The sequence below is a fragment of the Perca flavescens genome, chromosome 4, assembly GCF_004354835.1.
Source record: "Perca flavescens isolate YP-PL-M2 chromosome 4, PFLA_1.0, whole genome shotgun sequence".
NCBI classification, from domain to species: Eukaryota; Metazoa; Chordata; class Actinopteri; order Perciformes; family Percidae; genus Perca; species Perca flavescens.
The window spans coordinates 24586516-24613710 of NC_041334.1; the positions used below are offsets into that span (position 1 = coordinate 24586516).

General features: G+C 41.1%; 2 protein-coding genes across 5 annotated transcripts; one reads left to right on the plus strand and one right to left on the minus strand.

The window, feature by feature from the left end:
- The first annotated feature begins 163 nt into the window (after positions 1 to 163).
- prkar2ab (protein kinase, cAMP-dependent, regulatory, type II, alpha, B) lies at positions 164 to 3624 on the plus strand. 3 transcript variants are annotated; one of them, XM_028575288.1, is made up of 10 exons: positions 164 to 416; positions 888 to 923; positions 1012 to 1151; positions 1711 to 1817; positions 1912 to 2065; positions 2161 to 2262; positions 2397 to 2471; positions 2579 to 2644; positions 2848 to 2986; positions 3380 to 3624. In XM_028575288.1, exons 1-10 carry the CDS (start codon positions 164 to 166, stop codon positions 3502 to 3504), a joined length of 1197 nt encoding a protein of 398 aa, XP_028431089.1. In that variant the 3' UTR covers positions 3505 to 3624. The 3 variants fall into 3 exon arrangements, with proteins under 3 accessions (XP_028431089.1, XP_028431090.1, XP_028431092.1); XM_028575289.1 differs by having other exon boundaries at positions 1012 to 1067; XM_028575291.1 differs by lacking the exon at positions 2579 to 2644.
- A 2125-nt stretch (positions 3625 to 5749) lies between these two features.
- si:ch1073-335m2.2 (msx2-interacting protein) lies at positions 5750 to 26059 on the minus strand. Of its 2 annotated transcripts, none has more exons than XM_028575256.1 (15): positions 25641 to 26059; positions 23985 to 24299; positions 20476 to 20949; positions 20198 to 20349; positions 17420 to 17620; positions 17108 to 17259; positions 16209 to 16334; positions 15984 to 16097; positions 15760 to 15873; positions 15569 to 15669; positions 7916 to 15263; positions 7560 to 7628; positions 7258 to 7452; positions 7012 to 7170; positions 5750 to 6764 (listed from the first exon to the last, which is right to left on the minus strand). In XM_028575256.1, the coding sequence occupies exons 1-15, from the start codon at positions 25721 to 25723 to the stop codon at positions 6633 to 6635; spliced, it is 9735 nt and encodes a 3244-aa protein (XP_028431057.1). In that variant the 5' UTR covers positions 25724 to 26059; the 3' UTR covers positions 5750 to 6632. The 2 variants fall into 2 exon arrangements, with proteins under 2 accessions (XP_028431057.1, XP_028431056.1); XM_028575255.1 differs by having other exon boundaries at positions 20476 to 20952.
- Positions 26060 to 27195: the final 1136 nt, after the last annotated feature.

The window sequence follows — 27195 nt, forward strand, 5'->3', positions numbered from 1 at the left end:
GATGATGATGATGATGATGATGGTCCGAACAGAAGTATGTTTATCAAACCTGTGGGACAAGCTGATGCTTGGATTTGATATTTCAAATCAAAGCATTTGATATTTAGATTTAGGGTTAATCGGACCTATCAAAACTCCAACTCGTGACCTCTGAACCTGGACGATGAGTAATGTGGAGATACCAGCTGGTTTGAAAGAGCTGCTGCAGGGATACACTGTGGAGGTGCTTCGCCGCAGGCCGCCAAACTTGGTTGAATTTGCAGTGCAGCATTTTACACAAGTTCTGCAGGGCCAAAGAAACGACCAAAGAGCCAAGAAACACAGCGCCAAGCCTGCATGTAAAGGAGTGACCTTTGAAACAAAGTCAAATAAGCCCAAAAAGGATGATGAAGAGGAGGAGGAGGAAGACACTGTTAGTGAGTATTATTACACCATCTTGTTTGTTTTCTGCTCTGTGTCCTCCAAATGAAAGATAACTTAAAAATTCCATTTTGTAGATGTTTTACACCCCAAAAGGTTTATGGTGTCAAAATCACACAGAGGACATGGAGAAACTGTACATGGACTGAAGTTTGCCATCTCCCAAAAAAATCTTGCATTGATTGTTGCATCACAGTCAACATCCATGTGAACAAAAAGTTGGCTATAGAAAACGGCCGCTCCACCTACAACTAGCAGATCTCATGATACAAATTAGCACTCATTGACTCAAGCAATTCACTATGCATATAAAAAAACACAAAAGAGAAAAAAGTATTGTTATACATTCTGTAAGAATAAAGAATGATGAGCTTCTTTATGCTCCAATAGACTTGTGAAATGTAGTCTAATATATCCACCTCTGTCTCTCTCTCTCTCTCTCTCTCTCTCTCTCTCTCTCTCTGTAGAGTCCACCACCAGTAAATACAATCGCAGAGTTTCAGGTCAGTAACTGGAACAGTATGTGTGATCAATATTAATCCCCCGTTGATCACGGTAGGCTACAGTTTTCATTCGTTTGTCCCGCTGCAGTTTGTGCAGAGGCGTACAACCCTGATGACGATGAGGACGATGACGCAGAGCCTCGAGTTGTGTATCCCAAAACGGACGAGCAGCGTCGCAGACTTCAGGATGCGTGCAAAGACATTTTACTGTTTAAAACCCTGGAGCAGGTACGACACTGATTGGCCTTTTGATGATGATGACTTTTTCATTTGTTAGACAAAATTGGAATATTATGTTTACGTTTTACAGACAAACACACACACACACACACACACACACACACACACACACACACAGAGAAGCACCTAATGTGAGTGTAATGTATAACAAGATCAGACAGCTGTAGTTTATTCCTACTGCTGCTGCTGCCAGAGTCCTCATTGCTGCTGCTCTGCTTACTGTCCCCCAAACTAAATCATGAAGAAGCAGCACTCAGGTTTTATGCTCCACACATCTGGGACAAACTCTGTTTAAAACTCTTTTTTTTAGATCGAGGCTGAAGACTTTTCAGTTTGCCACTGCCTTTTATTAAATAAAAATGGGGGAATGCTCATTCATATCTTACACTGCACTGCAGCTGCCGCACAACTGTTGTACTCCATTTGATCTTTTATTTTATTGCACTATTTGAACAACCTTTATATCTCATCTTAATGCATTTCTGTTGTATGTAAAGCACTTGGAAGGTGCTATACAAATACATTTCCCTCACCTTATGTCCTCCAGGAGCAGTTCTCTGAGGTTTTGGACGGCATGTTTGAGGTGTTGGTCAAACCTCAGGAGCACATCATAGACCAAGGAGACGATGGAGATAATTTCTATGTCATAGAGAGGTGAGCGATGGTTTTAAAATTGATTTTTATAATGTTATAACTAGATGACATTTATAAAGACTTCTACTCCCCGTCTGTGTTATATTCTCTCCAGGGGTGTGTATGATATTTTTGTGCAGAAGGATGGAGTGAGTGTGTGCGTCGGAAAGTATGACAATAAGGGCAGTTTTGGTGAGCTGGCTCTCATGTACAACACGCCGCGGGCTGCCACAATCATTGCAACACAGGAAGGAGCCCTGTGGGGCCTGGTGAGTCCCACAAAGGACGATGATCTTGAATAAAAAGTGAAGCTAAAATAAAATACATCAACAAATTGTTTTTTTGTTGTTGATTTCTCTTTCAGGATCGAGCCACATTTCACAGACTAATTGTTAGAAATAATGCAAAGAAGAGGAGGATGTATGAGGCCTTCATTGAGTGTGTTCCTCTTCTGAAATCTCTTGAGGTTTGTATTAGGAACACAAACTCTATACAAACAAGATCATTGTAGAATAAGTGGACGTGTTGTTGTCACCTTATACTTCAGGTTTGTCGCATGCATGTATTTGTTGTCATCATGCTTCATTTTCTTTTCACAAGCTCTCCGAGAGAATGAAGATTGTAGATGTTTTGGGAGCACATGTGTTCAAAGATGGAGAGCGCTTAATAACGCAGGTACAGTGTTGGGAGGTTTTTGGCTGCATCTGTGGCTGCCTTTGTGTTAATCAAAAACACGTTAGACCTAATAAACGTGGTGTTTCTGATGCTTTCTGGACCTGCAGGGGGAGGAGGCCGACTGTTTCTACATTGTGGAATCAGGAGAGGTGAAGATAATGATAAAAAGCAAAGTGAGTGTGTCCAACATTATAACAAAATCAATTATGTTGCCTCTTCAAAAATGATTATGACTGTTCACCCTCTTTATCTGTGAAGATTGCTAGTATTTGCCATTAAGTAGATAGAATAGTTTAGTGTTTATGTCTGGTAATGTGTGTCAATGTAGGCTATTAAATGACTGCAGGACTCACAGGTTCCTTTATGTCTGTTACAGACGAAGGCAGGCCAGCAGGATAACATAGAGGTCGAGGTGGCTCGCTGCTCTAGAGGGCAGTATTTTGGGGAGCTGGCACTGGTCACCAACAAACCTCGTGCAGCATCAGTTTACGCTGTGGGAGAAACCAAATGTTTAGGTAAGATTCCTGCTGTTTCACTGTGATTAAAAACATTATATCAACTGATCCTCGTGATTTAAATATCTTCCAAATAAACAGTTTTGACATCCTGTTTGACATCTTACTGATACTCAACAACAAAAGTTTATATATTAAAACACGCCCCAACTGCTGAGTTTGTTGTGGATCCCAATAATGGCAAGACTTAAATGTAAATCTCAGCACACTTAAATTCCAGTCTTTCTGTTACATGACCAAACATTTCTCTTAATGAAAAATTATTTGTGCACCAATTTCTAGCGTTTTAAGACTTTTTCACGACTTTTTGGGGAACTACTCCATTTGTTAGACAGGGAAACAGATTCCTGCAATGGGATGACATCATCTTAATTGACTTTCTATTTCTTTCAGTAATTGACATCCAGGCTTTTGAGCGTTTGCTGGGACCCTGTATGGACATCATGAAGAGGAACATTTCCCAGTATGAAGACCAGCTGGTGGCACTTTTTGGCTCCAGTGTAGATTTAAAACACTAGGACATGTAATTTTAAAATAAAGTAGTATTTTAGCACTAAAAGAAACTCCCCCTTGAGGTATAGGGCTGCACAATATGAGAAAAATAAATAAACAGATATTAAAGTGTAGGCTACTCAATTCTTGACTCAGACTTGCACAGTACCTGTGCTTGTGCCACATCGTCAAAATCTGACCAATCAGACTAGAGGATGAATACCCGACCCGAGCCCGACGGTACCCGACGGGCCAGGTTGGGTTCGGACAGATATTTAGAAATGATGTTCGGGTTCGGTCACATGAGCGCGATAAGGCATTGAACATTTAAAATTTAAAACAGCTTATTTTGTAGGTGTGCCCCTGTGTTATCGTGCGCTTGTTGCCCGTCTCATCTGTTGACATTTCCGAATGCCTTCCTACAGTTGCTTAATAAAAGCTTTCCACACAAACAAACATAGGCTACATGTGTCATTAGTATGAGAAAAAAATTTGATTTTAACTGTGTCGGATATAAATATCTTAATTCCTGTCGGACGCGTGTTGGGCTCGGACAGAAAAATGCGGCCGATCCACACTCTAAATCAGAAGATGTCTAACAGCAAGGGCTCTGTCTGATTGGCCACAGAGTTAACAGCATGGCGCGTATCAGACAAAATAACGTCTACAGACAGAATGTCATTTATTACGTTGTTACACGATATTCAAAGGTAAATATGTGCTTCTTGCAAAAGTTGACATTGCGATGACAATAAAACACAATATATTGTGCAGCCCTACCTTGAGGTAAATGTAACATACAGCCTTCTGTTTATATTCAGTATGTATGTATGAATTGTAGGCTACTCCTATAACATTGTCGGACTCACGGTGGTCAGTTTTAAAAAAGATATATTAAGATAATGCAGAAAAAACAGAGATATCTTATTTTTTAGTCCATGCTTTCTAATTCCTTGTTTAAACGCCTACATTACCCATAGTGCAACTTGACCACCAACAGCTCAGTTGGAGATTTAGGTGTTATGCTAGTAGCAGCTAATGTATCATCAAGCAGAGATGAGTGGGCTACAGAGGTCTGGTTACCTCACTTTTTTCTAACTCCACACGCCCAGATTTTTTTTCCATTTTCAAACTCTTAGGGCTCTATCATAGCTGCCATTGCTAATTTCCGACCAAGTCAATTTTATGCCCAGCGCCCACGTTGTGTAAGAAGTAGCAAATGTACCATTGGTCTTAAAATGCAGTGTGGTCAGGCGCATTGCTATATTGAGGCACCAGAAAGCGATTGCACCGTTGACCGTTTAAATAGGGCCTTTAGTCTTCAGATCCAATCATAAACTGTAGCCTAAAAAAGAATAGATGGAGCTTCTGGGTCTGAAAAGTGATGCCAATGCAGAAGTGCCTTAAACCTGCATTCTATCTACTTTCCAGCAGGGGGCGACTCCACTGGTTGCAAAAAGAAGTCGGCTTTTATAGTCTGCGAGAAAATGGCCATACTTCTCTTGATTTATTACTTCAGTAAACATTATCATGAAGAGTTTATGGTCTCAATCTCTAGTTTTAAGTCTAATACAGCATGTTAATTTTGTAAATTATGGTCCCATTTTAAAATTGACGATGAAGAAGGGCATGCTTTAGGGCGTGGCTAAACACCGACCTGTCAATCAGGACAGAGGCTTAGCAATGCTAACCATGGCCCGGTGTACATTAGAATAGCCATGAACTTGTTTTTGGGTGTTCTCCAACCCCAACCAACGGCGACTCAAGTTACATCACTTGAAGCAATTTATCAGATATTATGCAGCTCGCTCTGAAGACAAGTCTTTAATCAACCTGTTGTATGGAGCAGTTTAAGTTTGCTAAAATTACATCCTATAACCAAGGTTTCATAAAATAATCTAATGACCAACCAAAATCAAATACATTGGAACTAAAAATAACTAAGTCTTGAAATATGAACAATTAATATGCAACTGAGTCACAATTCCATTGTTACACTTCAAAATTATATGTAAATTTTTTATAAATGTTCTTCACCTACACAGAATTCATGTTAATTTTTCATTATTGTGCTTGTCAATTGCCATTTGATCATTTCATAATAGAAGTGCTGTACCATTTTACATTCAAACCCCTTCTGTCGTTTAAACCTTTTTGTTGTTGTGGTATTAAATGTAAGTGTAACTGGCCTTTCTCGAGTATTAAAGTGAGTGAAAACAAACATCTAAGTTTTGCTTCTTGCCACATAAAATAAGGATTATAGCTTAAATATTCAAGTTTTCTGGAGTTTGTTTTATTTGAGTTACAAAATATGAAGTGCCATCAGCAGACTCAACAAGAGAGTTTGCCAACCTTCTTGTGTTACAAGTATTTACACCCAAAAATCAAGGATATCCATCTTAATTTCCACACTCTGCGTTCTGGTTTGTCCCAGAGTTCAAGTCTCTGTTAGGTTGTCCAAGTTCAAGTTCCATTGTCAAAGTTTAAATATTTAAAATATTTACAAAGTCCTGTATTCAAAAACTCCCAAATCATATTGTAGCTTGTTCAATACAAATGCAGGTGCCACAAGTGTGACTGCTTCAGTATTGTGAGAAAATAAGCAGAGCTGGTGGAATTAAAGTAGCTGTTAAACGAATGTGGTCCTCTACAGGGTTTCCATAGTTTTACAATTCGGCCTTCTCTAAAAGAAAGCCTGGGCGAGGAAGTCTGTACATAATTATTTAAAATGACATGTTCAAATGTCTTTTTAGCCATTGCGGTGCAATAGCATCCATGATCCACTCTTGTGAAGAAATGAATATGACAATCAATAAAAGACATGAAAGAAAAAAAGGCCACCCAGATAGTCACTCATTGTTGTTCAAACATCCTGATTTTTTCTTCAGAGCATCTCCGAACATTAAAATAAAACTCCAATAAATAGAAATACAGCAGAGAAATGGTCAAATAAGACTGATTCTGGTTTGGTCCATCCCTCAGTTCTTTTGAGAAGGACAAAAATACCAGCCAGGAGTAACAAATGAAAAAAGAAACATGTTGACAGGGTATATCCTACACATTCCCACTGTGTCCAGGAAAAAACAAATTCTCCTATTCCTCTGGTTTCCTGAGGCTCATCAGCAAGAACATCCATTATTTCCAGCAGGGAAGGTTACACAGAGGTGATGACAATCATGAGGTGTGGTGAGATGCTAGAGATCCTGTTAAGAAGGTCGGGGGCGAGCTGGGATAAGTGGCTCTCTGAAAATTCACATGGTGGGAAAATCTGTAGCACATAGGCAGGCTGGAAAAACAAAGAAAACATCGGTTACACATAAGAAGTTATAGAGAACCAACAGATTTGATACAAAAGGGGCGTTTCATTAAGCAAGATTATACCAGTAATAGTTTTATATAGTTATAGTTTTAAAAAGGAGACTATAGAGGTCACACATGAACGATACATACAAGATACAAGAAGATTTATTAATTAAAATAATCCCTTTTCATCAAATCATTATTAAACTTTAAAAAATCCAATCATGTCTCACCTGATTGGAACCTGGGTTGGGTATATTGATGATACCAGCAGCCAACTTTGTCTGCAAGTAGTTGATGAAAGCGGCCTTTAGAGCTTGAGTTTGGTTTAGGACATCATCTTGATCTCGTCCACATGGCAGAGCAAGGAGAAGACAGAAGTCACTGTCCCCCTGTAGGAGGAAAATGTAAATGTTAGCAGAATCCATTTAATTAAAACAGAAAAACTGCTCAACGGGAGTAGGACAAAAGATGCGCACAGTCATTCTTCGGGCTACACTCTCCAGTTGTGAAGCCTCTAGTCTCATTCTCTGGACAATCCTAAGCAATGCGCCTCCTTCTTGTAGAGGCAGTGATCGATGAGCCAAAGCTTTGTTTCCGCAGACAAAATGCAACTGGACTGCAGCGGTGTCATTCTTCAGTGCCAGCAGGCCTTGCCACACAATAGGGTATTTCTGTTTAAATGTGAGACAAAACAAAGACAAGTATGTCAGACAAAGCCCACTCTTGTTCAGACCAACAATCCTGAACACAATTTAAACCATTATCAGTTTTGTCTTACCGTGAGCAACTGCACCATATTAACAGGCTGCGTCATCTTGCCATCTGGTTTTGTCTGGAGGTCTGCACCCTAAAAGGTTTCGAGACAATAGTGGAATGTGTCATGAACAGTTTCTGTAACAAAGATATCAACCCACATTTGCACTTAGTTGGTTTATTATTGTCCGCCCCACTTATCACAGCTTTCAAAATGACTATAAAGTCAAATCAACAGCTCTCTAAAACAATTTGTAACAAAAACTGAACATTATAACCTTCATGATGGCAGGATTTGTTAGAGGACTGTTGTATTAGACTGCATTACTTTTAGCCAAGTGCACCTACTAAAATAAAGAATGTTAAGTGAAGTGAACTCACCATGGTTGGTGTGACGTTCAGTGGTGGCTGGTTAAGTCCAACAGGAGACGTCTCTGGCATTTGAGAATGGATGCCTCGTGGGTTGGAGTACATCCCTGAGTACTCTGGGAATGAGCCACTAGGTCCTGGTGGCATAAGCTGAACTCTCTGGGGAGATGCCATTGCTTGCCCAGATTGTCTGATCCCCATCATTCCATCTTTAGGAAGAGGAGAGTGTGGCCTCTTTGCTTCCAATGGCTTCGTTATATCCTTCTCAGACAGACCTTTAGGCAAAACATGTGCTCTTGGAGACAAGGATAAGGGTAGGCTGGAAGGCGCTGAAGACGGGGGAAGAGTCTCTTGAATGTGTCCAGAATGAGGGTCTGTGCCCTGTTGGTGCAACAGCACACGCATATCTCTTTGTGCCATGTAGGGTTCTAACTGGACACTAGTCCGCAAAGGCCCGCGAGGATCTGACTGCATCGTTTCCGGTTTTAACTGTGTAGCAGATGGTCTTCCTGGAGCCTGGTGGAAGCGTCTGGCTTCTTCCTGTTCCCCCTCATGGGCCCTTAAAGAACCAGGGTTTACCTTGAGAACCTTGTCCCTGCCAACAGCCTGGGGTGATGTAGGCCGTGACTGCACGGGACCAGACCAGGGAGAGGCAAGAGGCTCACTATGCATTCCATAGCTCATCACAGACAGAGGTGGAGTATTAACCCGAACATCTCCTTGGACAAGATGCCCCACTGGAATTGACTGGGTTACACGGTGAGGAGACATCCGTCCCAAGCTCCCAGGAACACTGTGAGGTGGCATGATAACTGACTGCTCTGGATGATGTACACCAGTAATAAACTGCTGCATGGCAGGTAGGCCGGTCGATAACATAACTGGTATGCCCTTGGGTGACGAGGAGCCTATGGGCGACGATACTTTGGTAAACGGAGAGTGCGGATGACCTGACTTGCGAGGGGATCGTGGTTCCGGTTTTACTCCACTAATATGCGAGGGAGCTCGGTCACCAGCAGCTGTAACAAAACCTACATGGTTGGCAGGTGGCGAGGGCAAATGGGGGCTTATTGCAGGACTTATAGCAGAGGTCCAAGGTGGTTTAGCTCCATCCGTTATGTGAGGATCAGCACCGTCCATTTTCTTTTGATGTTTTATTGGCATGTACTCTTGATGGTAACTCATTACTTGCTGGTTTCCCTGTGTGACACGCTTCACTACTCCTTGAGGTCCAGATTGGTAGGATTCCATCTTTTCCAAACCAGTGCTTTCTTGTTTAATAGAAGACAAAGTTGACTGCGTCTTACCAGGATGCACATGATCTATCTGCAATGGCCCCTTTTGAAGTCCCAAGTGAGAATGACCATATATTTCCTGTTTTATCTGGGGCATGGATACCAACTGCTGAGATTCCATGTCACCTGCTGTCGCTTGTGGGATCTGACTTATTTTTGCACTAATCCTCTGTGGTCCCTCCGTTTTCTGGCCTGAGTGGCTCAATACTACCACTCCTTCAGATGTATTAACTCTCAGACCTGGGCAAGATCCTATACCAAGAGTGGGGCTCTCAACAATGAAGCGTGCAGAACTTCCTCCCTCATCATCACCAACCGATGGCCCATGGTATGATCCAGTATCGTCTTTGCTGGGCCTATAGGTTGGCTTGGGTAGAGTCATGTCCGCAGAGGGATTTCCAATGTTTGTGTTTACTTTGTCCTCAGGCTCAGGAGGGTTGCAAACACGGCTGATAACAGACGTTGCAGTGGATGCAATAACAGAGATCACAGACTTTGTTTCAGGAGATGGTAGTGAGGCCGGAGGTCGACAAATCGGTGGAGCTGGATGAGCTGCCATTCCACTACTGGGTAGGGGTGACTTATTTGGCACAACAGCTGACGGAGTTTTACTTTCAGAGGGGTTCTGATCTTGCAGGGTGGGTAGATTACTAGGAATAGAACTACTGCCTGGCAATGAAATATTTTTGTGTTTCATAAGAATCTGTCTCAAGTCACTGTTGCAATGATCAATATCCACATTGTCAGAGTCTGAGGGTAAAGGCTGGTTTTCCTTGAATGCAAACGGCATGACAGGTGAAGAGGACACTTCTGGATCCTTAGGCTGGTGGCGCCAATCTGGTGGAGAAACAGGAATTTTGCCTGTCTGAATGGGTCTGATAATTGGCCTGTTGGCAAGTGGAGATAGGGAAGGGGAGATGCACTCAGGTGGCGCCTGTTGAGGCTTTGGGCAGATTGGATTCTTAGACTGGGGGTTAACAGATTTAAGATTTTGAATCTTTTCTTCAGAAGATGACTCTGTGTTTACATCTGTAGCCTTGACAGCTAAAGGCTCAAGTTCTGGCTTCCATGTAGTCAGAGTAATGACCGCAGTAGTTGCTGCTGATGGAGTTGTTGCAGGAACAGTCTTTACACTGGAAGGTGGGCTATCTGCTAAAGGAGTTGTCAATTCCTCACTTATTGAAGGTCCTTCTTTAAAATCTTTTCTCACTTGCTTTTGGCCTTTAGAACGTTTGGGTGTTTTAGGTCTTCCCTTGGTGCCCTTTTTGGGTGTGGAAGGGAAGACAGACTCCTCCTGTATAGCAGGTGTATTTGTATCCGGTTCATCTCCCTTGGCAGACGGAATCAAGTTTTGTATCTCAGGTTCTGAACCTACATCTGCACTTGGTGGAGGTGCTTGGGTTAAGGTTCTACCATCAGCAGTTATCGAGTCAATAGCAGCCATGAGTTCTGTCTCGCTAGCAGGATTTGAAGGTTTTTCTTCCTCTGGGTCACTTTTGACTTCGGTTTGTGGGGCAGGTGGCATCGGTGTTTCTGTTGGAAAAGCTGGATCTGTTAGTTTAGCAATGTTCTCCACAGCCTGCTCCAATTCCAGCTCCTGTGAAATTAAGCTGTTTGGTGATTCCAGGAGATCTTTTTTTTCCAAAGTGGAAGCATTTTCCATTTCTTCAATGTTGGAGCCTTTGTTTGCATTAGTACACTTTGAAACATGATCACTGTTGTCACCAGACCTGATCTTTTTTGAAGAATCCTCTTGATTCCCAACTTCATCTTCCCCTAACTGAAGAAGATCTTTCACCTCTGTCACATTTAGCCTGATTTTGAGGTTCTTGAGAACAGGAGACTTCGGAGTCCTTGTCAACTTGTTTTTACCTCTAACAACCCTGTCTTTTTCTAAGTTGGGTTTCTCTTCTAACACTGGGGAATCGGGCTCTTTCCCATTTGATTTACCCTCACTTGCCTTTTCATGGAAAATATCTTTATCTCTGGCCAATTCTCTTCCTTCTTTATCCTCTTTCTTTTGGTCAATTTTTATTGATGGATCTTCTTTACATGAACTTGATGAATCTTGCAAAGCCGAGGAATCTTCATCTGTGGAATCCATTTCCTGATCATCATCCTCAGCCATCTCAAGTTTTTCTACCTTCCTTGTTGATCCAGATACTAGGACCGTGGACATCAGATTCAATGAACCCTTTGTGCCATGAGGGGATGTTTTCCCTTTTGACATTCTTGGAATTCTTTCCCCAACTTCTGATTCATTTGAATCTGTGTCTTTATTGTCCATTTTTGATTTTTCTACTTTAATTGTTGAACTCTCGTCGCCTTGTCTGCGATTCTTGGGAGGACGGCCCCGTTTGGTTGCAGGTGTTGGAGCAGGTGCATCCGGTTCGATATTTTGTTGTTGTGTTGTATCTCTGTCTGTACCTCGCTTTCGTGCAGATCGCGGTGACTCTGTAATTTCCTTTCCAGAACGAACTGGCGCATCATCTTCAACTGGAGTGGCATACACAGATTTAACATTTCTTCGTCTTGCTCTGCCTGCTGATATGCCCGGCTCTGACATATCAGGTTCTGATCCATGAATAGGAGATTTGCCTGAGGACTTTGATTCAGCTCTTGGAGATGATCCACGTTTCAGCTTCTCTTTGTCAATGCGCTCACTCTTACGCGTTGCTTGTTTCTCTGAACCAGAGGTAGATATGAGGGGAACTAGAGCAACTTGAGCAGGGGAAGATTTGCCCTTTTTATTTTTCATTTCTTTTGGTTTATGCTCTTTCTGGGGTGAGACTGGCTCGTCATTAATGTCATTATCAATGGGCATCTGCATTTTACTAACTTGAAGTTTCTTCTCTCCCTCAGGTTCTGCTACTGCTTTCCAAACAGATTGGGTCTCTTTCTCTTCCTTTAGAAGACTAGGTGGTATGGGACTAGAGGTTTCAGGCACTTCCAGTTGTGTTGTCTCAGGATCAAGCTCGGTTTCTGAAATGCTAACAAACTCATCATGACAATCACGATGGCATGGTTTCTCTGTACAGAGAGGTTTTACATCCTCCGTAATAATATCCAGTTTCCCTTCAGATGGAGAAGGTTTACATCTATCCACTGAACCACTGGGTTCGGCTGCTGCTATTGGTGCAGGTTCAGAATCAGATGATGCCTCAGTTAAGACGTGGTGAATGGATACAACCGGTTCATTTTCTTTTAACTCTTCCTTTATGACAGACACAGGCGGATAAGGATCAGGGGCTGGATTTACTGCAACAGATTTCTCTTCTGGAGCGGGAAAGTCTTTGGCTGTAGATTGTGTGACAGGAGTAGGTGTGAGTCGGGGTTCAGAAATCAGCTCTTCAGCAGGACTGATGGGTTTTATTTCTGGCTCCATGATAGATTCTGTTTTAGGTGACTGCAAAGCTTGTTGCTCTTGAACTGGTGCTTTTTCCACTTTATTCTCATCCCTGAGCATTGGGTCTTCTTTTGCCTCTTGCAGCTGACGGACTTTATTCTTCTGTTGTTGCAGTCGTGTGAGTTCCAAAAAACGACTATGGAAAAGGACAACTGGCCCAGAGTCAAGTTCCCCATCTACTGTAACTTGCGGACCTGGTTGTTGGTTTTGTGTATGCTCAGGTTCTTCATGTTTACGTTCCAAGTGTTGAAGTCGCCTAGAGTCCAGCTCAAAGACGGGGCTGTGAAGGAAGCGGGAGGCAAATAGTTCCCTTCGTTCCTGTTCCACCGGTTTAGGCTCCTCCTTCCGGTCATCAAGTTTGTCTACAGATCCAATTCGAATCTTTTTCTTTTTCATGTACCAGGAGGGTGTAGGTCGTGGTGCCGATTCTACCTTCTCAGTATCCTTTCTGTTGCGTAAACTTGCAAAGTGAGAATCATAATCCAAAAATGACCAGTTATCTTCTCTTGAAGATGAAAGAGATTTTGCACGTTCGAGCAGAGCCTTTGTATCAGGTGTAATGGTTTGATCAAGTGCAAAGGAGTAGAATTTGTTCCTTTCAAGATGTGCTAGTTTGGGGTCTGAAAACCTGTCAACCCTCGGACGCTCGGAAAAAGGCATAGATGTTGAGGGCACAGGAGAGTGGGGTTTGGTCTCTCGGTCCTCCTCATAGTCGGATCGTACTTCCCCAGGCTCCAAGTCATGCCAAATACCATATTCCAAACGCTTGCGATTGTGAATGTTTTTACTTAGACTTCTAGAAAAATTCAGGTCGGGTAACAAGTCTTGTTTAACTCTGCTCTCCCATCTCTTTTGTTGCTCTTCTTCTACACTAAGTAAAGGAGTGTTTGGCTTGTTTACCTGTGTGTTGTGTGTCCTTTTGACTAATAGCTCAAGATCTGGGTGAATTTTTTCCTCAGTTCTACTTAACTCTTTCTGAGAAAGGTCCACAAGGTCCTCATCAGCATTATGAGAGAAGTGCTGATGTCCTGGAGAGGAGATGTTGTTCCAGTCAGGATCTTCACTTTTTTGTCTAAAGCTCCTGTAGACACGCTCTCTCTTAATTCCTGAGTCAGGTTCAAATTGGTCTAGTTTCTTTAGTTTGTGAGACGGGAAATTATCTGTGACATCCTCAGGTGGTTTACCAACTTCATGCACAAGACTACGATGTTCCAAGTCCTCCATTTCACCTCCTTGAGGACTTCCTGGATTGTCAGATTTGTCAGACTCGCGCTGCTGTTGCTGCTGGTGCAACCGTCTATTTTGCTCCATTTGCTTGCGGTAACTCTGAGAGAGGTCAATGTCAACATGGTCTTCCTTGTTCTTAATACTTTTGTCCTGGTCAGCATTTGGAGTACCAAATTTGAAAGCAGCATGGTGTTCTTGTTCTCTTATACTGCTTTGGTCTGTAATTCCCTCATGTGAAAACCTTCTGGATGAAGTGTGCACTGGATGTGGTTTTGACTCCAGTGGGTCCAAAGATCCCTCCGACTTCTCTCTTTGTCCTCTAGGGTCCTCTTGGCCTTCCTTCTGAGTGCCACTTTTATCAGTTTTGAGTCTTGAATCTCTCCGTTGTGAATCTTTGTTTTTGTCAGTGTCTGACTCTTTCAAATATGTGGCACTAGCACTTAACTCAGAGGATGGAATAGCATCCTCCTCCTCAAGCCTGCTTCTCTTCTGACGAATTGTCCTGCCACCGGAATCAGCAAAGCGCCTTTTTCTTGCAGCAAGGCGATCTGAATCCAATGATGCATCTTTCCCATCATTTCCAATATCAGGCTTTAGATGTTTCTTGAGTCGATTTTTTCCATCCAAGTCTGAATTCTCACCTTTACTTAGTTCAGATATTTCACTTTTTACAGAATCATGATGAGCAATTGACAACTGATTTTCAGTGAGAGATTCATCATCTGCCTTACATTTTTGCCTCTCTTGAGCATCCTGGTCTGATCCCCTTCCTCTTCCAGACCCTCCATCAAAACTAGTCTCAAGCTCCGTTTCAGGTGGGTTGGATGGGGATTGCCCCTTCGCTTTCCTTGATTTAAGCTTCTCAGCTTTATCTTTGTCACCTTTCTCTTTTCGTTTGGCTCGTTTGGTTTTCTCAGCACCTGCAACGCGATCTGGTTGGCTGCTCTTGTCACTTTTCGAGGCATGTTCCAGCAGGCTCTTTTCCGATTTGTCAAAGTGTGGTGGTGACATTGAGCTCACACTACCACTTCGCTCGGACTGGCTGTAAACCCGGCGTTCTGAGTCTCTGGGAGCACGCTCAGATGGTGAAGGTGATACCGTAGGAGTAACCGGTCGCCTTGGATGGGAAGGGCTCCACCTGCTGCGGTCAGCTTCAAAGCGTTCTCGCTCTCTTTCTCGCTCCCTTTGAATATATGTGTATTTTCGGATATCTTGCTCAAAGGGGTCCCTGTAGTCCCTGTAGTCTCTTGGGTCTTCATGATAACGTGGGTCAAAGTGATCCCCCTGATAGTGTTCCAGTTCAGGAAAACGCTCTCTGTTGCGAGCAGCATAGTCTCTTCGAGCTTCCTCTGGATAGATGCCAGGGGTTCTTATATTCTCATAGTAAGCCCTTTCCGCTGTAAATTCATGGTATGGAGGTCTGCGTTCTTCTCTGTAGAGTGAATGGAGAGAATAGGAAGAGAAACGTAATGCATTTTGTTGACCTAAATAATTTATTTTATAAAATTGCACTTCACTTTCAGACTAAGAAGTGCTTAAATATTTTGCAATGGAACTGTGATTCTAAAGATTATCACCTTACATCAGACATTTGTAACACACAGAGGTGACTTAATTTGATAGAAGTGTTCAAAATAGCAATTTATCAATTCTATAACTGACAAATTTGTGACATTTCAAAAAAAATTATAATTGGTTGTTGACATTATCACTAGCATGCAATAAATGGCAATTTACCGTCGTTCAGCAGGGATTTCATAGATGTCTCTAATGTCTTGACCAGATGCCTGCATAGACCGGTAGAATGCCATCTGACTCTCTTGACTTGCAAAATCCACCTTTCATAAACAAATAAATTAACACACATCGATACATATACACATGAAAAATACTTTATAAAATAATAAACCCAATAATTGTTAGTTTACCTTTATTTTATTGCCCACAATCTTCCAACCTTTGGTCTCCCTTACAGCTGCCTGAGCAAAATCTGTGTTGTTGTACAAGATGAGGGCCATCCCTTTCAATCTATCAAACACAACCTAAAAAAAGAAAAGAAAAAGGAAAAAATATACATATAAAGTTTTTAAAACTACATAGCATTATAATCAAAAGCAGCAAATCTTTAGCAAGAGAAACTATCACACCTTACCTTAACTACATGCCCATAGCGGCAGAAATGACGTGTGAGGTATTGCTCTGTAACACTGCTGGCCAAACCATCTAGCCAAACACACGTTGTGGGCATACTCTTCCCAAACCCAAGCTTCAAGTAGAAAGAGAACAATATGCATATTATACATGTGGAATACATTTGAAAGATTGAAAACCTACATAGACCAGAAATGTTACTAATCGTTTACTGTAAAAGCACTACCTTTAGTCTGTTGCTCCCCAGATACTCTCCATCCATCTTCTTAATGGCCTTGCAGACACTGGCAATATCAGAATACTGCACAAAGGCATACTGGGGAACTCCATTTACTTTCTTGATGTCAATGTCCTTGGAAGGAAAAGAGAACCATTAGAGACCCTTATCAAATGTAAAATGTCCTCATTTACTAGGGCTGCACAATTAATCTAATCGCAGTCGCGATGTCACTCTGTGCCATTACGTAACCACAATAAATGGGTTCTTTGAGTAAACATAAAAGGTGTGCTGTGTGCGTGACACTCTAGTCTGCGTGCACTGCAGTCTCCACATTGTAACACCCTTCACTTAACCGACAGTATTAGCAACAAATGCAATTTTCGCTCTCACTTACGTTACCATCTTAACTTCCACAAAAGATATGACCAGTCTTTTTAGGCAGTGGCGCATGTGTTGTGTATGGTCACATGAGTATCATAAGTGTAGAGGGTTTCAGAGCATATAGACTTTAAAAAAAAAAAAGAGGTTGTACAAAGTATATTTCGTAACTTAAATCACTAGTTACTATATTTCACCCATCTTAAATGTCATTGTTTATAAGGGCATACAAAATGTATAATTTTAATAATTTGTTGTTGCAAAAATGTCTATTTTGATAAGATTTTATTTAATTTTGTAGTTTTTTATTTTTAATGTGTTGCACATTTTTTGTTCATGCATTTCTTATTATTCTCATTTAACTTTGTAAGTTTCAAAATGTTAGTATTTTGAGCATTTTCCTTGATAATCAAGCAAGTAGACTCATGATACCATAATATCGCAATCGCAGTATTGTAAAATCGCAATATGACTTTTTCTCCAAATCGTGCAGCCCTACTATTTACAGTACTCAAATGGTAGCATACCACAATTTCTCCAAAGCGTTGAAAAATGTCAAGGAGTTGTTGATAACTGGTGGTCTTCTCAAGGTTGCCTATAAACAGTGTCCTTGTGGCCTTTGGGTGGAACTCATCTATCCGGCCATCCAAGGGCCTGAACTCATTTTCACTCTCTGTTTCTGAGGGAAGGTAGAGGTTTATCATTAATATTACTGTCATGTTGCTAAATGTCAAATTTGTATTATCCGCCACAAAAATATATGGTTTTATGAAATAATGTTTGTTGATTTAATGCAAGTATTCATCAAAATGCGGTTTTGTATATTTGTCATCACTTACCAGGACCATTCCAGGCTGTGACTTCAATAAGCATGCCAAAGAACAGCTTTCCTTTGGAGACGGTGAGGGCTTTTTCTTGATCCTCTTGTTGTCTAAAAAACACCAAACCATAGCGGTCTTCTGATGCTCCATGGATCTGCACTGAGGTCACTTTCCCATGTTTCTTGAATTCATGGAAAAGTCCATCTTTTAAACTTGTGTCTGCGGAAGAAAAGAAAAAAAGGATTAGGCTGGGATGTTTTAAGTTTCCTACTCCAACCTGGCTTTTCTACTGACAGGGCTATTGACCAGCTGTTGTTGAACTCTGTGGGTCATACTAACTGCCTTGACTGCTTTAATAAGTATGCATATATCACAAAGGTTATAAGCTCAAAGATTTTAAATGTGAGTTACAGAATATAAGATTGTGGTCTGGGAATAATTACATGAGTAAACTGAAAAAGGCATATCTGTGGAAATATTAGAAGCAGAGTAACCGGTACACTAGTATTCCATTGCTACCAAGCACCAAATAACTAACATTTTGTGTGACTATAACAAAGCAACGCAAAGACATAACACAGCTTAAGACAAATATGTGAATGATGATTGATGAATGGATTGATTTTTCATATTTAGCCTTTTTTATTGCATATTTTATACAGTACCCAATACCAAACTTGAAATAGGATTTAAAAGGTTGGATGAGAAAGGAAACATGCTTCTGATGGTGTGTACACTTAAGTTGGTAATGATATTCTTGGCATGTAAATAAGTGTAAAATAGACAACTTTGAACACAAGAGCCCAAAATTAATTTTTTCAAAATGAGGGTGAATACCGCCTTTAACGGCTTCACATAGTAGGGACTGATACACTTTGGGGGAATACTACTTGTGAGCTTAACTACTACCGCTTTTCCACCTGGTAATAAATTTGAGTGATCGGATAACACAAGTGGACAGCTCTCAGGATGCATTGAGATCTGATCACTGAAACAGCATTTAGAGGTGGTCTAGGCCGCACAGGTCTACATTCTAATAGTCTATATCCTTGACGTTCTACTTCCGGGATTGCTGCGGTGCTGCAGGAAATTCCGCAGGTAGTAGTGAGAACGGGAATGTGTCCCGAGCCACATTAAGGACCACCTAACTCAACTGAGCGAAAATACGTACTCATTCAAGTACGTAACATCACTTTTTTTCTCAGGTCAAAAAAAAAAAAAAAAAAAAAAGAGCAATCTTATTATCATACTGTTGGTGACGTGTCACCGTTTTTGTTTCTGTGCTGCCTGCTCTTATAATCTCCGGCTGTCTGGAGCTCTCTGCTGGCGGTTTGGAAAAGGCAGCCACCAGTATTCAATAACGTTATTTTTAGTTTCATAAAACCTCCCTTAATCATAAATATGTAGGATATTACTACAAACATTCCTGCTCTAACTTCGTCTCCTTTTGTTATTTATTAGTCTCGCATTGCCAGACCAAACAGTGCTGAGTAAGCCGGCAAAATAAGTGGCGAAAACAGCAGCCGTGGAACAGTTTCATTTCCTATAGCTTTGAATATTTGCTGTTGATAAGTACCGAATCTTCGAAGCTTTAAAAAAATTTAAAAAATAAATAAAAAAGGTATTTGGTACAGCCTTAAAAATCACAACAGCAGTCCAAGGGTCTCATTTATAAATGTGGCGTACGCACAAAACTGGGCTGAAAATGCATGTACGCCATTTCCCACGCAAAGGTTGTGATTTATAAAAAACAAACGACGGGAGAATGTGCAGTCCTCCACGCAAACTCTGACCCATGTGTACGCACATTTTGGAGACAATGGGAATTGGCGACGCAGAAGGTGAGGTGGTGAACTGAAGTCAAAACTGCAGAAAGTAAATGTGGGAATAACGATTACTCTTAATATTTTCAAGTATTGATGTCTCATGCACATTTCTTCACTCAATATCATCCACGTTATCATGAAGATTAAATCCAGCAGTGTTAATTGCGTTTGTACTGTGTGATAATTGTTACATAAAACACCTTGTAAAATCCAACTCAAATCTTAAATAAAAAAATTCTTTAATATTTAAATCGCCGCTGTCTCACAGTCACATTGTCCGCTACGGAGCGCAGGAGGAGATGGCCCCACTCCATGGAATACAGGATACCATCAAATACCCTACCATTAGATAACTGCAGAACACAGTGTAAATAACAAAATATCTCTTTAATACTGTGCATATATCCAAAATTATAATTCAATTTGCAGCAATTCACCAGCGTCTGAGAAGTTTTTTGCTTCCCCCGCTAGTCGTCATGATTCAGCGTAACGAAAGAACAACTGCATGCCAGGGTCATTAACATACTGATCAGCATTCATGAGGTGCTTTGCATTGACTATTTATGGTTAGAAATGGGCGTGTACGTATTTTCGGCTTTTGGGCGTACGTACACTTTTAGTAAGGATCCTACGCAATGTTTTATAAATGAGACGCCAGGTCTTGAATCTTGATCCTCAATTTTAAACAATGCACTCTGGCAATCTTTAAAGTCCATAACACAAAGTTCATTTAATTAAAATAACATTTGTGTACAGCAACAGAAATGTAGTTTTGCAGGAGCCCCAAACCAAGTTTCTGAACATGGTCACACAATCACCTTGTGCTACTTAATTTGGATTTGTTTTATCATGCTGTGTGCACCAATGACCACTTTGTATCCCAGTCCTGCCAAAAGCAATAAACAAATTGTATGGATAAGATGGCGTTATGTAGCCCTTTCATTTGAGAGGCTAACATTTAGAAACTTACCTGTGGAGCGCACAGGTAGGTTTTGCACTTTAATTCCAAAGCTTCTGCGTGGCTCATCGGAGTCAAGCCCCATAGAAGACGTAGGGGCGTGCGTAGCTGATGACTGAACAGAGCGTGCCCGAGATCCATCACTTGAGCTGCTGTTTGAATCGCTGTTGTCACAAAATATAAATAGAAAAAAAAATAAGAAAACCAGAGAGCAAGTTTGTCTAGGGACAAAATCCAGTCAACAAACCCATGAAACATGAAGCGTTAATGTAACAAAACAAATGTCACACCTTCCGCTGCCCGTGCTGCTGGTGCTGCTGACAGAATCCGAGCTCGAAGATCTGCTGCGGGATCGAGATCGTGGCCCTCTCACAGGGGACAAAGGAGCTCTTTTAGGGGAATGCGGAGTTTTGGGAGTTTGCCCGGTGGTCCGTTGTGGGGAAGGGTGCCTTGATTGTGAGGAATGAGATGATCGGCTCCGACGGTGATGGTAAGTTCTATCAACCCTCCGTCCTCGGTCATCTCTGTATAGGTCACGTCGTGTAGAATTAGTAAGAGTAAAGGGGTCTCGAATTCTAGAGTCAAAATGTGGGTCTGATGCCTCAAAGCTTCCCCCGATAGCACTGCTCCCTGGGCCAGCAGCAGCAAACATGGAACGATCTCGGTAATAATCAGCGTTGTAGTGACGCTGTCTGTCAAAAGTGCCACTGCGCTCATGGTGTCCATATGGGCTGTGATCATATGCACGTTCACGGCTGTCTGAGCTACTGTGAAATAAGAACAGGGTAGAGAGGGGAAAAGAGTTACTATGATTCAAAACAATAAAAAAAAACAAAAAGGCAAAAAAAACAACCAATTTTCTTTTATTAAATTATTTGGCATTTAAGTGCCCAATAGTGAAACTCAAAATGGTCGGTACAGCAGGGATACAACTGAGAGCAGGCCAGATAAGTTGTGTAGCATAATACTCTTAGAAAGAGCAGTGCCAGTATTTCAATGTAGAGATGGAATGTAGAAAATGGCAAAAATTCATTAAATCGGTCTCTGTCAATTTGGGATTTGTTACCATCGAAACAAAACAGTGGTCTCTTCTATGGGGTTTCACTTGGTCAACTAAGAAGAAAGAAGTGCTCACTTTAACGTATGTTAAAAAACTGCTTTAACTTTTCAGCAACAAGTTTTACAACAAAAGTCGCATGATATTTTCATTCTAATGTGACATTTGAAAGTTTACATGTTTTTTTGTCACTAGAGGAGCATTTACAATGATTACAAAAACAATACCAAATTCCTCACAACTAGACAAATAGGCCGAACAATCTGACTCTTCAAGACATGACATAATGGGGTCAGCCTATCAAATGCTGGCACTGTCTGTAAACACTAATAAGCACAAGGGTCTACAGATAGAGGGTGTTGTATGCTGTACAGATTGTAAAGACCCTCGAGGCAAATTTGTGATTTTGGGCTATATAAATAACATTGACTTGACTGGTGCTGCTCCAATTGCTGAACTGTAGCAGCCTAAAATGACATTCTGACAGGAACAAGACTACCAACAAGCACAATTACCTATACTGGTAAATTCATAAACAGTCACATGAAACAAAGCCGCCCCAGACGTTCACTACAACCTTCTTGGTTTCATTTTGAAAATCTACTCATACAAACACATAATTTAGCAATGTTGTCTTTTTCAATTACTTTCGTTAGCAAAAACAAAAACATTAAGAAGTTTTGGCTCCTCTGGGTGTCCAGGGGAGCTGATTTCAGAGGCTGACTGTTAATGAACTATTGCTGTTAAGAAAAAGAAAGTTTCAAAATCAAACATTTCTTTAAATATTTCAGTTCAGTTCACTGTATTTAATATGATATGATAACAATACTTTTGAAGTATTTGTGTGATGCTGGAAAAAGGAGGGCACTTGCAATAAAAAATGACAATACATATGTATTTTATAAAATAAGTTTGTCCTTCTCTTGCATCAAATTAATTGTTTCCCTAAAAGCAGTGCAAAACCAAATTTTAGACAAAGCACTAAGGAATGTTAGAGAAAGAAAATATGCAGAGGGCAGAGCAATACCAACCTTTTGGAAAAGAAGTTACCGAAACTAATCCATATACAATCTAGGTGGATCAGTATGTGAGAGCCCGAATGAAAAACCAAGGGGAAAAAAATCAATTTATCTAATTAGGCAAAAAACGGTTCTCTTGAATCACACTGCACGTTATCTTCAAATACTGTGGAACACCAGGCCAGTAGATTGTTGATGTATAATCCAGTTAGGCTACTTAATTCTCTTCACTGGATGGAAAAAGGGAAAAACAAAACAATCACAGAAATGGACCTCTTTATGGATTTCTGGACATGTAGAAGAAGAAAAAAAAAAAAAAAAAAAAAAAAAAAAAAAAAAAAAAACACTACAGGAACATAAGACCTGAATAAATAATGTTTTTTTTTTTTCAAGTTGATGAACTTCGGAGTAATTCAGGAAATTCCAGGTTGACTACAGGAAGTTGGTGCCCGAATGGAAAATACATCCAACTGGATCAATCTTATCTTGTAGTATGTTCCAAAAATTAAGTTACATGGGAGAAAAAGGGTGAAAAATGTATTCCACTGATAATAAAGTAGTTTAGATCACACTCGCTTGTAGACTCACAGGCACTATAATCACAGCCCATAAACTCCTCATGGTTTCACAGGCATGTCTTAATTCCACAATCCAAGGCTCTCATGGGGTGTATGTACTGGAAGGCTTCATCTTTTGTAGTAACATTTCAAGTTACTTTGAAAAAGTTGTATTCAGCTCTTATACATATACATACTCGGAGTGCTCTTCTCCTCACTGAGCTGAGGCCTTACACAGCTACATCCACACTCGAGTAATCCAAATGAACGGCAGCTACACCTATCCATACTATGGTCAACATCAGTACATCCAACATGGGGCGTGTACATCCAGGAGGGTACATCCCAACTATGCAGTCTTCATGTGTCTTCATGGCCATCAAGCCAAAACAAGAACAGCTCCACAAACTTTTTGTCTGGATCATCCACGTTCTTGCCAAGTCTTCTTTGTATAGCTTCCATATTTGGGACAACATTTTTTATAATATAAAGTTAATCTCACCCTAAAATGATTGAGATACCCTAGGATATATGCACTTAAATCGGTCTTCCTTGTGATGAAAAAAAAAAAAAAAAATGTCCTTCCATCCACTTAAATCCAGAACAGGCCGTATCCAGATGCAAAAAATTGTAAAAGTAGTCCATCCATCGGCTGTGGCCATGAGGGAAAAAAATTGACAACCCGAGATGGGAGATCCTTGACATAATGATATATTACCTGAATAGATTCTTCAAAGAAAAATACATCCTTCATAATTGGGATTTACTTCCAGTTTCAAGCAATTCCAAGTAAAAAAATCGAGGTTAGATCCCATATTTAGAAGGAAAATGTTTAAAAAGTATCCAAAAGCTCCCCAAGGTAGTTTCCCACAAAATGTAATAAATCCAGAACTCACCAGGATATTCCTCACGGATGTAATATCCAAACCAGATGTCAAACCCTGAATTATAGTTACCTTACCAAATGATAATGTGTAGTTAATTTACTTAGATCCCGTGGGAAAGGCAAGTCAATTATGAAGAAAAGTGGAACGATCCCTAATTACCTTTGTGCAACCCCCTTGAGGCATATATCCCTCACGAATAACCCCACTATGTGTTTAGGTTTTACACCTATCCAATACCTAGATTCCCCTGGATTTTAAGGGGAGGCCGTGTCCACTTACCCATCTATTCTCCGTTCATAACGTCCCTCTCTGGTGTGAAGGGACACAGGTGGGCCAAACACTGGACCAACTGTTCCCCTAGAGAATCCTGTAACGTCTCGACTGCTCGAGGGGGAGCCGTCTTCAAGGCCCCGAACAGCACTAGGGACTGAACCAGGTTCATTGTAGTCAGTCCGAAGGTCCCTGTCCCCCATCTTGTTGACAGCATTGTGAGCCTTCTGCGCACTTTTGATATCCACAAAATCCACAAAGGCTGCAACACCACCCTCTGACCCTCGCTTCCGCAGAACTTTAACACTTTCCACACGCCCATACCTAAGGAAATTACAATAAAAAACAAAGAGAAAATTACATATACACCAGCTAAGATTAGGGACTGCAGCTGTCGCTCTGTATTTCAGAGTCTGGTAAATGTAGAGCAGAAGAGACACGGATACTAAAAGCGAACAGTAATAATGATTTACCTCTAATTATGAACCAAAGAAAGTTAACACCAACGTTTCCTTTTAGGCCACCAAACAAGAACGAACTGTCTGAACTTCAGGAAGCGTCTTAAACAGTGTCTGCAATTGTTATGCTGAATGACGACGCGTCCAAGTATTGTTGGGAGTGTTGAGGTTTCTAAACAAACTTCAAAGTACTAACGTTAATCAAACATCCCTCTGGGACCTAACATGTCAAATGTCAGTGTTTAACAACTATAAAAAGCCTATCATCAAACACACAGCTGTCACCAGAACACTAGTTAAGGCTGTGCTGCAATAGCTCCCGCTAACTATGACTGCATGCAGTTTGTTGTGTTGCGGATGCGTTTGTTGAGGAATTACCCAGTTGAACTTTACATAACGTAGCAAACGATAAAAGACATAAAACATTGCATGGTTTTAAATTACTCCCACGAACAAGTGGAAGCATACAAGTTTATGCGGTTAGCTCTCTATAAATTCAAATACTTGTGTCCCAGCGGGAGCAAATCCTGGTTTGCAAGTTTGCCAAATTAGAAAACAATACTTAGTATCTTAGCCAAGTTTAAGTATATTGATGGCAACCAACGTAAAGCAGCTCAACAACTTGCTAACATTTGATTATCAGCGAGCGGTGAGCTCACTGATCGTTCGCAGATTTTGCATTAAGGTTATCTACATTTCAATATTTTTCCTAACAACACAGTTGACCACATAAATAACGTCATGAGTCACACGTTTCAAGGGGCTAACACAACACAAGTCATCTCATGTTATTTGACCTGCTGTCCAGCTAACGTTAGCTGCCGTTTGGCTTGTAACGTTACTGATCATGAAAACGTCTCGACTTCCCACAAAATGGTTGGTTGGGTGGTAGCTCGGTGGCTAGCGGACCTAACGTTAGCTACTTTCCTCCTGGCTTTAGCAAAAGTTAGCGAAATAATATAAACCGTAAACATTTATACTAATGTTAAGTGGTTCAATTCCCGGCATTTTGGTTAAACATGTATCGCTGTGTTGCAATATAGCACCGGCAGCAAAAAAGAAACACCCTTGCTTGTAAAACTTAAAATAAATGCTAACGTTAGCTGTATTAGCATTAGCCGCAGGCTGCCCATCGCAACTAGCTAGCTAACTGCTGAACCTAGCGCGCGCTGCTTGGCCAACAGAGGATCCCTCTTGCGTAACCTACCTTTTAAAATGCTCCACAATTTTCTCCTCTCGAACATGTTCGGGTAAATTTCCCACCCAAAGGTGCCGGGTTTCCCGAACCATCTTGAGCTATTCTTCCCCCCTTCAGACTCATATGATCTCGCACGTTTCTAATCCCTGCCGGTCGGAGGTCCGCATGAACAAAATGAACGACGGTGGTGAATAATCTGGGCCTGGTAGCCGTCTGCCCGTTTAGCTTTAGCTGCTGCGTCCTCGTCGATCCATGGACGTGGACGCGCGTTGGACTCGCTCGTGGTGGCTTTGGGTGCGAGCTGCACGATTTGGGCTCGGTGTGCCGCTGCCGCGCGTGCCCGACAGTTACAAATATACACAACGCGATTTCTTCAAGAGGATCAAACTGCAGCCAGCCCGCCCGCGAGCAAGATTTGTCTGCGGCGTCACGTGGTGCTGGGTGCTCTCTGCAAGGTAATCAATGTTATACATTAGCATAAAAGTAGATCCCATCATCTTGTAACGTGCCAGTGTTGGATAGATGCTTAACTGTTGTTGAATTATTTGATCAAAGTTGAACTATTTCTTCAAAGCGGAAAATAGAAATTGATAGGTGGCCTACCGTATGTATCATATGTAAACAAAAGAAGAAAATATTGCTACAGCTAAATATCGACCTTTTGACAAGTTGTTAAGGTCCTACTCGAATATTTGTTAAATCCATAAAATGTCAGAACATAGTGAATAATGTGCATCACAAATTTCCAAACCCCAAAAATGACGCCTTCGACCTGCTTCCTTGTCTGATAGAGGCTGAAACCATTGACATATATATAAGGCTGAAACCAGAGTTATTCCGTTTATGATGTAGAGAAGTAAGCAGCAATTCACACCCAAGAAGCTGAAATACAGTAAATGTTTGTCATTTTAGCTTGAAAAATGATTTCAAAATCGATGGTCAAAAGTGATCAATAGACTCACTGTTTAAGCCTATCTAAAAAGAACCAATCTGATTGGCCATCCCAGGTAACATACCACCTTAAAATTTGTGGCAATTCATTGTTTGGCCCACAAGTCGTTCGTATTACTGTCTTTGTATGGATATATCAAAGCTGGTCAGAAAAGCTCCCCAAAATAGGTTCCCACCTTTATTCAACACTCAGTCCTTGGATCTTTGGCTTCCCTATTTAAAAAATCTTGTATCCACCAGTTACACAGGTAGGCCATGTTTTTTGCTCAATGAGCAGGGGTGTCAGATTTAACTCCACATCAGGCACAGACTGTGCCGCACAGTGTTTGTAAATGTAAATTCAGATACATTTGTTTTCTTAGACAAAGCTTATATAGGCCTATACTAAACAATATACCTCAAAATGAAATGCTCATCTTGCAGCAAGTCTTTGTTTTGCGCAAACATTGTGCACTGATGACAATACTTAATAATTCATATTTTTAATTAATCAATTATTGTTTAAACTGCCTGAGCTTTTTCCCTCCTTCAATTAAAGAGGTGGTCTTTTGGACCACTTAATGTGAGACTGTAAGTTTTTTGCTGAACAACAGCCACTGTCGCCACAAGTAAC

What these genes read in the sequence shown, in the direction of transcription:
- prkar2ab (XM_028575288.1), top strand. Translation starts at nt 164, where the DNA reads ATGAGTAATGTGGAGATACCAGCTGGTTTGAAAGAGCTGCTGCAGGGA. An exon ending in GGAGGAGGAAGACACTGTTA is followed by an intron (nt 417 to 887) that starts GTGAGTATTATT and finishes CTCTCTCTGTAG; the next exon opens with AGTCCACCACCAGTAAATAC. An exon ending in AAGGAGCCCTGTGGGGCCTG is followed by an intron (nt 2,066 to 2,160) that starts GTGAGTCCCACA and finishes TTTCTCTTTCAG; the next exon opens with GATCGAGCCACATTTCACAG.
- si:ch1073-335m2.2 (XM_028575255.1), bottom strand. Translation starts at nt 25,723, where the DNA reads ATGGTTCGGGAAACCCGGCACCTTTGGGTGGGAAATTTACCCGAACAT. An exon ending in GAAATCCCTGCTGAACGACG is followed by an intron (nt 15,264 to 15,568) that starts GTAAATTGCCAT and finishes TTCACTCTACAG; the next exon opens with AGAAGAACGCAGACCTCCAT. An exon ending in ATATGGTGCAGTTGCTCACG is followed by an intron (nt 7,453 to 7,559) that starts GTAAGACAAAAC and finishes ACATTTAAACAG; the next exon opens with AAATACCCTATTGTGTGGCA.